The following is a 15699-nucleotide window of genomic DNA, read 5'->3' on the forward strand; positions in this document are numbered from 1 at the left end:
CACAGATTCAGATATGACAGTCACAGCCTCTGAAAAAATTAATACCACTCTGAGGAAAATCTCCCAGGAGATTACTATAACTCCGTTAACCTGTTTATCGTGCTCTTTATTCTATAGGTTTGAATAATAAATCACTTTTGCTTTCCTCTCAGGGAGCGAGCTGGAACTTAATGATCTCCCACCTCCGACCCCCTCAGTCTCTCTCTCTGCACTCGCTCCCCGTCTCTTTTGCTCTCTCTCTTTCTCTCTCTCCCTCCTTCAGTGGTGTAATGCGCCACTTGCCTCACAGAGCTACTGGTGGTCAGGGGGCTGCGAATGTTATCTGATTTTCCAGAGAGGGGTTTGGAGCTGGACTAAAGAGGCTGGGACAATAACAGGAAGCGGCCAGAGGAACGGCTGGGCTGGGCTGATCACTTTTGCCACTGGAGTGGCCTGATTGTCCAGTGAGCAGCTCTGTTGGAGCTCAGACAGGTTCACATGCAGCTGGAAACAGACACCGCTGACCTGAAATTGAGGAGGATATAACTCGACTGTAAAATAAAAAGGGATTTTCAAATCAAGAACGACTGTTGAAGGGACCAAGACTCTGGTAGGTGATTTTTTTTATGTATATGTTATATATAGGACTATATATATTATGCATATATTTGTCTTTCTAATGATATATTTCAAGTCAAAGCCATGAAGTTCATTCGAAATTTTTACATCTTTTAATGACTGTATAATATATACTGTATGTGTGTGATTTACTTTAAATTATATTAAGTCATATTTTTAAAATGTATCTTTACAAAAAAAAAAAAAAAAAAAAAAAAAAAAAACTCTGATTTGAATGATGCTTCCTGGACTAATAGGAAGGAAATTCCCAAGGAACACTGATTACCCATGGGAAGACGTTGAACTGGCTGCAACATTTTACTTAGGGACAGAGAAACAATAATAAATCCTTACACCATCTGTCCTTCTTTTTCTTGAAACAGCACATCAGTTACAGGTTATTCTTAATGTCTCATCCCATATGCCCCTGTAGGAATAATGTTTTAAGAGATGCAGAAATCAGTTCTATCACATCAGACAATGAAAGCCGATGATACAAATTATTAAAGGTCATGTAAAACACCACAGTTCAGTCTATAAATAATATAAAACATGCTTGATGCTATGCATATACTTGTAAATGAAGAGAGGTGTACCAGATGAGTCAGAGGTGGGAACAGGTGCAATGCACACACTTCAGACAGTGACACCTTTAAAAGGTCTCTGGAACTTGTGACATGGAAGATATGGGATATAATGGAGGGAGAGTTGATGTATATCAGGCTGAATTTCCTAGAGGAGAGAGTAGGCAGACTGCAGATTGCTGGAAGCTGCTCCATGATTAAACCTATTTTAATCTAAAGCCCACACACACACACACACACACACACACACACACACACATACACAGAAAGACTTTCAAATGACTGGTTTAAACAACAATTGCTTTGGAAATGGTGTTCTTTTTAGTAATGCCAAATGATGAGAACAATTTTTGTATTAACCGCTTCAGTGTCAATGTAATGAGACTATAATGAGTCTCAGCTAGAAAGCTGTTGATAGCACTGCATTAAATAATATATATATATATATATATATATATATATATATATATATATATATATATATATATATATATATATATATATATATATATATATATATATATATATATTATATATATATATATTATATATATATATGCTGAAAGAGGTGGGTGGGAATAAGAAGAAAAATATGTGATGGTTAACTTCAGACTTGTTTGATTGGAAATTATCTATTCTGTTTCCTATGCAAAAATGTAATAGAAATGAAGGACGAGAGAGTGTTAGAACTAAACTGCAGTAAGGCTGTTGTTTTTAATATTGCACAATATAACACAACCAGAAGTGCTTCTTACTGAATATGAGCCATAGACACAAGCCCGTCAAAAGTTTATGACAAGAAGTTAAAATAGAGTTACCAACATTTAGAAAACAATATGGCTTGTACAATATTTTGTGCCAGTGAAACCAACAGAAAGAAGCCAAAGAAGAATCAGCATTTGGAATTTAGTTTAGCAAACACAGACAAGTGTGCTGTTACATCCAGTGATATGTTACATCAAATATTAGCACTTATGGAACACTGCTTATACAATAAAAGTATACTCTTAAAAGTTTTAATTAACTATTGTTTTTACTTGTTTTTGTTTTGTTTTTTTATCTGAAATTACCCATTAAACACAAAAGTATTTTTTACTCCATTTATACTTTATTTCATTTATACATTTTTGGCATAAAAAGTTCTTCAAAACTGAGTCAAGAATCCTATAGAATCCCATTGAACCGTTGAGTGTATTGTACTGGGACATTGGCATTTTGACATGTACATTTGCAGAAAATAAGTTATTTATTAAGTTATTTAAGCATAATAACTGTTTTGAATCTTATAGCTTAGCAAAATAGTGGATAGTGAACAGCATTTCCCTTTTGTCCTTTAAACCTTGATAATGACAATAAATGTTTCTTGAGTAGCAAATCAGCATATTAGAATGATTTTGTAAGGATCATGTGACATGTTTTTTTTTTTTTTTTAAATCAGACATGAATAAACATGAATAAACAGGAACATCTGAGTAGGAATGAACTCAAAGTGTAGTACATTTCTTATGCAATGCCCATACATTTCTGAACCCGTTGTTATGAAGTGATGGCATTTTATACCTTATGTGAAAGTAATCATTTTGAGTGGAAGAGTCTCAAGCAAAACCCTCAAGCAAAGATTTAGCAATTTGGGAACACTTAAGAAGCATAATCCACCTCATCTTAATATAATCATCTAAATGAGTCTAACATAAGAATGGTCCATCAAGCTAAAGCGTGTTATCTGGGATTGGAATATCCTCTGAATTTTTCAGGCACATAGTAGTCTGGATAATGTATTAGTATAGGCTTTTACAGTGTCACACAGAGTGTGCAGTTTCCCATGATTTAAAAGCATGCAGTCGAAAGATTGTGCGACAGGAGGAATCCTAATGAGACAGACAATTTAATGAAGGGATTTTATAGTCGGAGATAACAATGGATTTCTTTCTTTCTTTCTTTCAGTCACACTTTATATTAGATGTCTTTAACATCAAAAAAGTTGTTAGGTACAATGTACTTATATTGTGTTTACCCAAAAACACTTGCTGCTATTGAGGTGTGATACTGCTTAGGTTAGGGAGGGAAGTTATGACAACATCAAAATAAGTTAACATTTTTTAAAAGTCAGTTTAATGTCATTTAAGTTGAAATAAGTGGTTGATTATGATTTCACTTTTTTAACTTTAGTTAGTTTACTTCAGTTTAGTTTACTTCAACAAGTTGTTGAAGCTCCGCCCTCTGTGCCGGGAGCAGCAGCTCATTTGCATTTAAAGGAACAGACACAAAACGGTGCGTTTTTGCTCACCCTCAAAAATTGACAACTTTAACATGCTATATAAAATATATGTGGGGTATTTTGAGCTAAAACTTCACATACACACTCTGGGGACATCAAAGACTTATTTTACATCTTGTGAAAAGGGCATTATACCACCCCTTTAAACATCCAAGTTGATTGTACTTAAAAAAAAAAATTAAGGCAGCAACTTTTTTTTACAGTGTGTGTAGGTTTAAGGGTGGGTTAATGTGTAAGGGAAGAGTCAACATTGATGTGTATTACATAAATTAATTACAGTTGTGGTTACATGCAGGGTTTTTTTTACATTTAAGTACAATGTAAAAACGTGTTAGTACACAATAATTGCATTGTATCAATTGATTAATTTAAAATGTTAGTATAATAATTAAGGACTTTCTTTCTTTCTTTCTTTCTTTCTTTCTTTCTTTCTTTCTTTGCAATATTAAACACATAGGCTTTTGCGGCTAAAGTAACCATGTTTGAAAGACATGAATTAATGTATATATGTATGTTTTGTTGTTCCATTCATATGGTCCACAGATGATGAAACTGTCTGCCTGGAGGCAGATGACTGAGCCTGGATGCTGGGCAGGTATCATGGTCGTGTTATGTACACTCAGCATGGGAGCTGATGTCCAGCAAGCTCTGAAAACACCCTCCATGCCGAGCACAGTACTCCAAAGACATAAGAGAAGTTGGAGATGGGATAAACTTTATGTGCATGAGGAAACACCTTTGAAACAAAATCAAAAAATTGGAAAGGTAAAGGTTCTCAACCATAGTGCTAGTTTGAATATGATGCTAATCGACTACTTTTTCAAATTTACTTCAAAGGTTATTGAAGTGTCTTCTGAGGTGTTACTATATATAGTTTAAAAAAAGGCCTAATGAACAGAATCTTTATCATCTTTGTTTGACATTAAGCTTTCTTTTTTATATCCCTCTTTTCCCTTTCTTTCTCTTTTTAGCTAGATAATACACTTTTCTCTGTGGACACAAGATATAATCTCTCTGGAGAAGGTGCTAATGACATTTTTTCTGTAAATGACAATGGGGATATCTTTGTCAATGCAATGCTGGACCGGGAGAAGAAAAGTACCTACATGCTCTCAGCTTCAATAATCAACATTAAAAACAGGAAGCTGGTGGACAGTGATGTAAAGTTTGTTATAGTGGTCCTGGATATTAATGACAATATACCTGTTTTTCCACCTGACCTCTCTGGATCTATCAGCGAGTCCTCTATAGCAGGTAACAGAGTATCATACGTTCTTCTTCTTTTTTTTTCATGGTGGCCAGTATGTGACCCTGGACCACAAAACCACATTCACCAATATAAAGAAAGACAGATGATGTGGTATAACTTGAGCTTGAAATCGTGGATTTATGAAATGTGGATGTTGAAATACTCTAAAACAATACAAAATAACAGCATTATTTTATTTTATGCAAGATATAAAAATAAGTACACTTCTCACATTTATCTATTAAGTTACACTAAGAAAAAGTAACTACTATGATTTTTATTTTTGTGTTTATGTTTACATTATGTTTGTAGGATCGATAGTAATGACAGTAAATGCGACTGATGCTGATGATCCCACCACTCCAAATGGAAAGCTTGAGTACAGACTGCTAAATGGGACAGACATCTTCAACATCAACAATGAAGGTATATTTACAGTATATACACACTCTAGCATTCAAAAGATTGGGGTCAGCAGGTTTTTGTAGCGTTTTTAAATTAAGTATTTTATGCTCATCAGGGCTACATTTATTTGATGAAAAATAAATTAAAAATAGTAATATTGTGAAATATTTTTACAATTTAAACTGTTTACAATTTATTTATTTTTATTTTACTTATTCCTATGAGGGCATTCAGGAAATTTTCCACATCATTACTCCAGTCTTCAGTGTCACATGATCCTTACGAAATCATTCTAATATGCTGATTTGCTGCTCAAGAATGTTTTGTTAGTATCAGTGTTTTCCTGGTTGATGTTTTAGTGGAAACTAGTATAAAAAAAAATCCAGTATTTTTTGATGTACAGAAAGTTCAAAAGCAACAGCATTTACTAAGTTTATGAAATATTATGAAATAGAAATCTTTTTGTAACATTATAATTTTTTTTTGTTGTTGTTTTTTTTTAGGTAAAATCATTACATTGAAAAGTGACCTGGACCGTGAGAAACAGAGTCAGTACCTAATTGCTATACATGCCAAAGATATACCAGGAAATATGAATGGGTATTCTGCTACTACCATTGTGACCATCAACATTACTGACATAAATGACAACATTGCCACCTTCAAGACAGGTAAGTCAACTTAAAAACTGTAACTGAATATTTTGTTGAGTTAGTGCCAACAGAACGTAATTTTTTCCTGCAGGAAAATACCATTTTAATGTGAAAGAAGACAGCGAAATCGGATTTATAATTGGCACATTAGAGGTCGAGGACAAAGATGAGACACAAAACAAAGATCCAACTTTTACTATACAACAGCGATATGGTGAAATGTTTGGCATCAAACGAAATAATGAGAGAGATGGAATTCTTAGCCTCAAAGTGGTAAGTATTTCAAGCTTTAATACTTGGTTATTGACCAACTTGTTTTTAGCGCAATTTTCCACCGGACAAAATTGCGATTGTTAACTCATGATTTCTGTTCTGTCTGTGCGCACCAATCTTGCACTTCTATCTACTCCTCAACCAGACCACCTAGAGACTTCGGGTTTTCGGCATTATGTTAAGGAAGGTCTAATCTCGGGAACGCACAAAAAAAATCCAGGAAAAGATTTACTATCTCTTAGTGTTGTGAATCCCATGACGTGATAAAATTGCGCTAAAACACTCACTGAGTTTTTATTACTTGGTTTTTTTTTCCTTATTACTCAAAAACACAGTCTAGCACAAAGTATTTTACAGCAATACAACGTGAAAAACATACTACCTTAATCTGCATTTTACAGATCCAAAAATAATAATACCTGAAATAAATAATAATTAATACCCAAATATTAAAAATAATCAATTTATGAGTTCTACTGTATGACTGGTGCATTGTAATTCTGAACATGCCTGCAGATTAATGATGTACTTCAGTTTAATAATAATTTAAAAAAAGAATGTTATCACATTTCCAGCATGTCCTATTATATAAGAATGTAAAGTAACAAAGATGGAGGCATATGTCTGAACAGGGTTTTCGCAAAAGTAACTATCAGGAGTAACCCCCCCCCCCCCCCCCCCCCAAAAAAAAAGAAAAAAAATCATTCTAAAGGGGCACCACGTTTCCAAATAGACTCCAGTGCTCTTTCTTGCTAAAGAAGCTATAAAAGCTTTTTCCATTGCCATGTGTTCTATAGTAAATTTAACCAGTGATTGACGTTTAATACATGTAATTGTTGTGTTTTCCAGTTTTGAAGAGAAGCTTTCTTGGCAAAGCATTAGAGCAATATAAACTGGTTTTAAGTCATTACTTGAAACATTAAACTAATTTGTTACTGATGACAGAGGGAAGAGGATATGAGTTGAATCAAAGTTGAAATTTAAGCTCTTGTGCCTTTATTGATATTTTGCTCATTTTTCTTTCCAATCACTTACAGCCTCTTGACTATGAAAAAGTAAAGATGTACACTTTTAGTGTAAACGTGGACGAGCACACAGTGTCTACAAAAGCAGATAACCAAGGACCAAACCTGCTGAAGAGAGCCGAAGTTTTCATCAATGTAATTGATGTCGACGAACCACCTGTTTTCAGCCAAACTGAATACACGTTCAGCATCTACGAGGGCCCCTTCAAGAACCCGCGCATTGGAGCTGTTTCAGCAAGGGATCCAGATAGTACCGGTTTCAAAATACGGTATAAACTGAACTGTATTTTTATTCATGTATCAAAAAAGATGAAAGGCTTTCTGTGTTCTGCTGTACAGTCATAAAGGTTATAGAGTTAACAGATGGAAATAAGACTGACATTTAATCTAATGATCCCTTTAGGTACTCTATTGAAGACCAAAACTGTCCTGTAGCTGTGGATCCTGTACAAGGACATCTGTCTTTGAAGTGGCAACTGGACAGAGAGAAAGAATCCTCATACACATTCCAGGTTACAGCACACGAGGATAAACCAAATGGTAGGATATAAACAAGCTTTCACAACTTACCCATTTACACTACCAATCAAAAGTCTGCACACATCTTCATTTATTTATTTATTTTTAATCTTTTCTTTTCCACGTTTTAGAAAAGCAGTGAAGGCACATAACGCAAATGCCAGTATGGGAATAATTTTTTTCAAGAAATAAGTTGCACTTTTTATATTATTATTATTATTATTATTATTATTAAATGAAATGTTTAATTCATGCATAAGCACAATTTATGTTTGTAATAATAATTTAAGAATATTTGTGTAAGCCTTTCAATGAACATAATATTTACATAATTCATATAAGTGTGTCCAGACATTTAGTATTTGTGTTTCCAAAATATAAACTATCTCGGACTATTGTGATTTCAGTGTTAATAAAATACTGGGGGGATCACAAGGTCACTGAATTAGCTCTGGCTAAATTATCTAATCAAGGATTTGTTTCAAGAAATCCAACAAAATGTGACTTCTGGATACTGTTTTGTTTTGCTGTGCTAATTATTGTCGTTGTTGTTGTTTGCAACTTTGGTTAGTACTTTGGTTTAATAAAAATGTATAGAAAAAAATGGTAGTTAAATTGTTTTTATAAAAGAAGAATTAACAAACAAACAAAAAACTAGACAAGCACCAGTAATATACTGTATGAACTTTTGATGGAGTTCGTAGTTAATAATAGGTTTGACAAGATTAAATAAAATAGGCATCTCATCATCATCATCATCATCATCATCATTATCATCATCACAGACAATAATTAAAAAAAAAATGATTGTTTTGTTTTTCTTCTCTGATTTCTCAGGCCTAAAGTCCTATGCAATGGTTAATCTAAAGGTTCTTGACATTAACGACAATGAACCAGAACTAACTAATGGGAGCTACGTGTATGTTTGTGAGAGTGATAAACCTGGAACAGTAAGGAATTACCTAAATACATTTCACATTATTAATTCAATTTATAATGACTTTCCTTTAGATAGGCCTATCTATTTCCATAATCCTTAATTTATTACCCATTTGCAGATCATTGGGACTATTGGTGCCTACGACAAGGATGAAAATTCAGGCAGGTTCCGCTTCACCCTGACAAAAAAGAGCTCAAACTTTTCCCTTCATGATAACCAAGGTAAGAAAAATTATGTTAACTAAAATTGATCCATATAGTAGTGCTAATCATCTTCAATCAATTGTTCTACCATTATAACTATAGGATAATGTTTGTAACATTGAGTTTAAAAAGGGTGTTTCTAGTGCAGGTATACTTTTTCTTCATGATGGACATCAAGATTGTTTTATCCTTAGTTCCTGAACTACTCCAAAGCAAACTAACTGCTGATCATAGTGTCATCAGGCATAAAAAGAATAGAAATAAACCCACCAAAGTACTCTAAAATGCATTAGGTACAAGCTTTCTAAAAGCAGCAGCCCTGCACAATAAATCTATGATCTGACACTCCATGTTCTAAATGTGCCAGACTGAGGAACATTTTCAGAACACTGGTTTCTTTCCTTGCAGCTGTGTAATGAACTAAAATGACAGATTACTAATTTTAAACTGGCAGAAAGTAGGTTGTTAAGGTGCCTTGACTGGAACTAATAAATATGTCTTGGAGTTTTCTTTTTAATAAAAATTGCATATCAGCATATTTAAATGATTTTTAAAGGATCACCGACTGAAGAGACACTGACTGAATACAGAAAATTCTGCTTTGTCATCACAGGAATAAATTACATTTTAAAATATATTAAAATAGAAAACAGTTCATTAACAGTTCATTTAAAAAAAAAAAACCATTAAAAAAATCTGGTTACACTTCAGACATTCTACTAACTGTATAACTTTGCAACTACAGGTCAACTAACTCTCAGAGTATTAGTAGACTAGTAAACTGCTAGTAGACTATTAAGTAAAGTTTGGTAGAATAAGTAGTTGCAAAGTCAGTAGAATATCTTTTAGAGGACCATCACAATAGACTCTCAGAAAAAAAGGTACAAAAGCTGTCACTGGGACAGTACCCTTCAAAAGGGTTCTAATATGTACCATTTAGGCACTAATATGTACACGTTTGGTACCAATATGTACCTTTGAGGGACTTATATGCACTCTTTAGGTACAAAGGTGTACCTTTTGAAAAGGTACTGCCACAGTGACAGCTTTTGTACCTTTTATTCTGAGAGTGTAAAGTGTTAGCATATATTAAGCAGACAGTCTACTAATACTCTAATGACTGGTAGTTGACATGTAGTTGCAAAATAGTAGAATGTCTAAAGTGGACCTTCGAAATAAAGCGTTACCAAACATCCAACGCTGTCTCGCGACCAATTCGTACGAATTCGTACGAGTGAGTAAAAGGTGGCTAATTCGTACGATTTGTGTAAACCCCAGTGATGGGTAGGTTTAGGGGCGGGATCAGGGTACAGATTCACACAAATTGGGCAACTCGTAAAAAATATGTACGATTTAAAAAATCTAATTGCAGTGCGATCGGGTTGAAAAATCTTACCGATGCCAAACTTTTGAACAGTAGTGTACATGTTTTAAATGATTTATTAATGTCATCTATAAAATAATTTATTTTATTCCTAGCCATGTATTCAGTGACAAAAGAATGTTTCTTTTTACAACTACAACTTAGCCTGGCTAACGTCAGGCCTCTTTCTCATTGAGACGTGGTCTGGGAACCACGTTCATTTTCTCGTATTTGAGACGTGGTTTACGAATGCCCAGAGCCGTTTATTGGGCGCTACGAATGTCTATCAAATGCGCCTGTACGTAGCTCATAGCCAATCGTTTCAATACCAGATGACGTATGTAGAGCGACAGAAATTCGACGAGGAAGAAGACGATGGGTCAGAGATTTTTTTTCCAAATAAACTTGCGTTCTAAACTACTTAAAACACTATCTAAGGCTGCATCGAAAGGTAACTTCGCATCTGCTGCCATGTTGGATCCGTAGATAACAAACTGCTTCGGTGTGTCGCATAGACGTCATCATCGTCTTGCTGTTCCCTCCCCGTTCTGTGATTGGTCCCCTCGCTGAGGCGAAAATCTGGTCCATGGAATCCAGGCTGCCTAGCAGCGTGAATAAAATCGCGATGCACGCAAGGCAGCATGAGGGAACCCAGGCTAACTGCAACTGGCTTTCCTCAAAATGTGCTGGAGCATTTCATGCCACATGAATGCCAAAGTGAAGATTTACTTCCTAGTATTGTGTGAAATGGGATATTCTTAGGCCTGGATGCATTGAATTGTCACAAGAATCTCAGCAACATTTCCCTCAAAGCATCAACAGAAAACAAAAGCAGAGTTCAATGACAACAATAGCACTGCTGATGAAAATTGTTAGCTTTGCACCTGTGGCAAACATAGTCAGACATTTCCCTTGAATAAGAGCAAAATTAATAACTGCATCTCTTCAATTATTAATATTCATTGTAGACAACACTTCGAGCATTGTGCTGAAGCAAGGAGGTTTCAGTACAGAGCACTCAGTGGAACATGTGCTCGAAATCGAAATCGCTGATGGAGGTACACCAGAAAAGAAGAGCATTAACCCACTCCCGATTAAAGTGTGCAAATGTCAGCCGGGACGACGGATAGAGTACTGTATGGCCTACGCCCAGGCCGGAATGAGCGTCAGCGCCCTCTTAGCCATTCTTCTCTGCATCGTCACCATCCTGGGTATGTTTACAGACATCTCTTATCTCATTTGCTTTTCTTCTTTCTGTTGCAAAGATATCCTTGCAAGGCCAATGACACATTCTTTATTCTTTGGTGTTTTTTAAGGCAAAAAAAAAGGAAACACATTTTTAAAAACCAAAAGCATCATTTAATTAGGCCCAGCAAAACAGGTTATGAAGGATTCATGACATGACATGAGAGTTATCATATTAATAATACATGCAAACATTTTAAATCCTGTCTTTGAGGAAAGGCTTTTCTCTGTAATTTCCCAAGTGAAGACGGTGTTTATTTAATTCACAATCTTTGGATCCTTTAAGTGGTGCGATTGTATAAATAACCCAGAGACCGAACAGTCTAAATAAGAGCATGTAAGAGAGGCACTTAGCTCCATATTCTCTGTCATTGTCATTGTTGGTTAGTTCACTGTATGTGATGAGATGTTGTGCACTCTCAGAAATAAAGGTACAAAAGAAGTCACTGGAGTGGTACCTTTTTTAAAAGTTACACTTTTGTACATTATTTAACTATAAAAGGTGCATATTAGTACAGACACATATTATTCCTTTGTTGTAAGTCACTTTGGATAAAAATGTCTGCTAAATGCATACATGTAAATGTAAAGTGTACTTTCAGATTTTGTACTTTTTTTCTGAGTGTGAGATGAAGACATTTTGCTTGCGTCTGTACACCTTTTCTTGTGTCAAACAAGAGAGGAGTGATGACAATTAAAAGACAATCCACTGATCTGCACTCACACCATGAGATAGACGAGAATTGTTGAGGTTCATGTACTCCCATGATAATGAGAGACTTTCAATACTACGGCTATTTAAAAATTCTCACAGGTTCCACTTTATGTTATTTTACTTGTGCTGTCAATACAAATTTTATAATGAGTTTATATTACAGAAATAAACAGGAAGATGTTAAAATTATTATTTGTGAAAGAAAGAAAGAAAGAAAGAAAGAAAGAAAGAAAGAAAGAAAGAAAGAAAGAAAGAAAGAAAGAAAGAAAGAAAGAAAGAAAGAAAGAAAGAGAAAGCCAAAAAAGAGATTATTTTGATATTGTGTTTATTTCTCATATATTAGTCATCGTCATCCTCATTGTGTTGCGGAGGCGCTATCAGAAAGACGTTTTGGTCACCAAGTCGTCTGGCGAGATCCACGAGCAGCTGGTGAGATATGACGAAGAGGGCGGTGGAGAGATGGACACCAATGGTTATGACGTCTCCATCCTGACCTCCGCCTGTCACGACAGCAGCTTTCGGCCTGGCGCGGGGCCTTCGCTTTATGCCATAGTGAAGAAACCTCCTGCTTGTAAGGGTGACATGGCCATGATGATCGAGGTGAAGAAGGATGAGGCGGACCATGACCGTGATGGGATTCCCTACGATACTTTACACATCTATGGTTATGAGGGATCTGAATCCCTGGCCGGTTCCCTCAGCTCTTTGGACTCGTCCTCCAGTGGATCCAATTTGGACTATGACTTCTTAAATGAGTGGGGACCTCGTTTCAGGACCCTGGCTCAGCTCTATGGAGTAGACGGCTCTGATACCGATAGCTCCTACTGATCCTAGACTGAAGCCCGTTGTCATCAGGTGGTCGTCCTAGGAAGACACATGGAGACTGCTGTCTTCTCTTCAAGGGAATTTTTGTAAGGGTCCCTTTAAGAAAGTGATTAAGAAGTGCCAATATTTGTTTCCTTCAAGCATTGTTATGAAATTATGATGAGCACTACTACTGTATTTGTAATTTTCATAGAATAAGTGTATGTTGGTAGAATAACTTGCCTTGGTCTTTTAGACTGTTTTTTGTCTAGGTGGTATTTTATAAAACAGCATTGGACATTGGTTGGACAAATTCACTTTTAGGCTGTATTATCTTTATAGCAGATTTGAATTTGTGTTAACACAATATATGTGTTCTTTCTTGCTCACACCATTTTGAGGATTTTTTTGTGTGTGTGTTCTTATTGCCTCTATTGTATTACTCAACACAATCTCATGAAAAAGCGTAACCATTTAACTTTTTTTGGCAAATTGATAAATAATTTGTATGAATTTGTATGAAAAGATTCATGTGAAAACATTACCCACCCCTAAACCTAACTGTCAGAGAGTGGTAAATAGACCACATGAAAACATGCAATTACAAATGAGATCATACAAATGAATACGAATTTGTATCCAATTCACCAAAACATGAAAGTTATGAGTCGCAATGATTCTGTAAAAACCTTCAGTTTGTGTTTATCTCTTTCTTTTTTTTCTATGTATACAAGTGTTTTCTGGACTCACAGTTAGAGTAATTGTGAAGCCAGCATTGTTCAGCAGACTCTTCTCATCAGGAAAACTACTGTATTGCCATGGGAGCAACAGAGGAAGTGGTGATAGCAGTACTTTGAAAGAATTAAAGGCTACTCCAAGTTTATTTGACAGGAATCATCAGCACATCGATTGTTATGTATAAAGCCCAAATCTCAAAGGTCAACCATAATAAGGCAATTGCAGACGTCTCAGGAAATGTGTAGTGAGTTGTATGCCTGTTGAAATGTGAGAAGTGGTCTCAATAACTGTACTACCTTGTGAATTATAAGCGTGGCTATTTAACAGCATCAAACGAAAATAATGCAAAGCTGAAATTGCTAAATGTTACTTTGATGATTGTTAAAACCAACACTGGCCAGCCAGTGTCTTGACAATATTGTTCATCCTTCATTCAAGACTAAATAGACAAAAGGATCTCCTTCCATTGAAAAAATGTGTAAACTGTCTTTATACCTTAAACAATTTACCTCTGTGCACAAACCTATTTCCCCCATTAACCATGGGCACAATATGTGGAAGCCACCTTCTCACTTTCCTGTAGGGAATTACATGCCAAGTACTGTTCTACCGTCTTGTTTAAAATGACCAGCTCCATCACTGAAATGTCAACTTCCTGTCTGTGTGAGCACAAGGAAATGCACTTCCTGTTCCCTTATCTTTCAAGTGAAGGAACAGATTGAAACCATTTTCCTGTTTTCTTGTCTTGGAGGGATAAAGAAAGAAAACTTAGGAGAGCAGGAAAATGCTAAAGAACAACAGAAATCACACTGTCTTGGTCATAAAGCATTGTCCTTCAAGACAAAAGGTGCTGCTCTTGAATGTTTTTTTTTTTTTTTTTTTTTCTGTTTTCATCTTTTTCTTAAATTATTTTAGGGGAATATCTTATAGTTCTAAATGTATCTTTATCATTCTGGTTGTAGAATTAGATGTTTAATCAATATACTGTATAACTGCTGGGCAAATACTATTACTTAAGTGAAAATCATAGACTGCTCATTCTCATAAAGTAAATCATGTTTAATATTTCTCAAGTAAAACAATGTACAGAAAAGCTGGAACTGTTTAACTGAAATAAGTTGGGACCTTCAGTAGACTGTATGTGTGATTGTTACCTCTTGTTATCATATTTCATCTTTGTATGTATGTTTTGAATTAGAGCTTATTGACATAATGGCCTGTTTAAAAGTGTGTAGTGTGATGTATGAACATTTTTTCTAATCAAACAGATGTTTCTGAGGAGGTCCAGTAGATGTCAGTGTTGGGCAGTCAGACTAAACATTTCAGTATGTGGTTATTTTGTATGTGTCAGAGGGTCAACAATATGTGCCTTTTTTTCTATTGTTTCTATTGTTAAAATATAATTTTTTGTTTTCTCTTTTAAAACTGCCAATTTTGTATTTGAATAAACTTCACATTCCATAAAATGCTTTCATTATCCTTCATTTAAAAGAAATTGTAGAATGCAGTTTAATGAGAAAAACATCATGTTTTGATCTTCATGTTTTAATGACAAAATGTGAAATAAGGGCTCCTTTACCTCTGAACAATAAAGTGTAAAGATAGGAGAGTGTGTGTGTCTCATTAAACCAATGTTGTCTGGGTAGCAGAATGTGCCTTGAGGTGAAAATTCATAATGTCTGTTGTTTATCGAGCAGACAAACAGATCACACAGATAGCAGCACATTAGCGGAAATTCCACAGTGATGTCACGCCTAACACATCTGTGAGACACCCAGCTGGGACTTCCTGAGGCTTCAGACTCTGCCACTCATAGTGTTCACAGATCAAAGGGCTTTCTTGCAATGAACACAGAGATGATGCTATATAATGAGGAAAATTAATATGATTTATCATCACCATTTTCTTGTACTGTCTTCTAAACAAGTATTATATCCAGTAACGTAGTTACACATCTGTGCAAGAGTTTGGGGTCAGTAAGACTGAAATAAGTATTTTTTCTTATCAATGCAGCATTTATTTTATCAAAAATCATCTCAGAATATGCAGACGTTTCCCTGAGAAGGGGAACGAGGTGCTGTATCTTGTTGTTGACGCTATGGGGAATG

General features: G+C 35.2%; 1 protein-coding gene across 1 annotated transcript; it reads left to right on the forward strand.

Moving 5' to 3' along the window:
- The first annotated feature begins 253 nt into the window (after positions 1–253).
- Positions 254–15193, forward strand: cdh5 (cadherin 5). The gene is made up of 12 exons (XM_079865760.1): positions 254–589; positions 4003–4224; positions 4431–4713; positions 5021–5134; positions 5617–5784; positions 5858–6039; positions 7077–7333; positions 7468–7604; positions 8421–8533; positions 8642–8744; positions 11058–11300; positions 12393–15193. The coding sequence occupies exons 2-12, from the start codon at positions 4003–4005 to the stop codon at positions 12875–12877; spliced, it is 2307 nt and encodes a 768-aa protein (XP_079721886.1). The 5' UTR covers positions 254–589; the 3' UTR covers positions 12878–15193.
- The last annotated feature ends 506 nt before the right edge of the window (positions 15194–15699 follow it).

The sequence above is a fragment of the Squalius cephalus genome (assembly GCF_949319135.1).
Source record: "Squalius cephalus genome assembly, chromosome: 3".
Taxonomy (NCBI): domain Eukaryota; kingdom Metazoa; phylum Chordata; class Actinopteri; order Cypriniformes; family Leuciscidae; genus Squalius; species Squalius cephalus.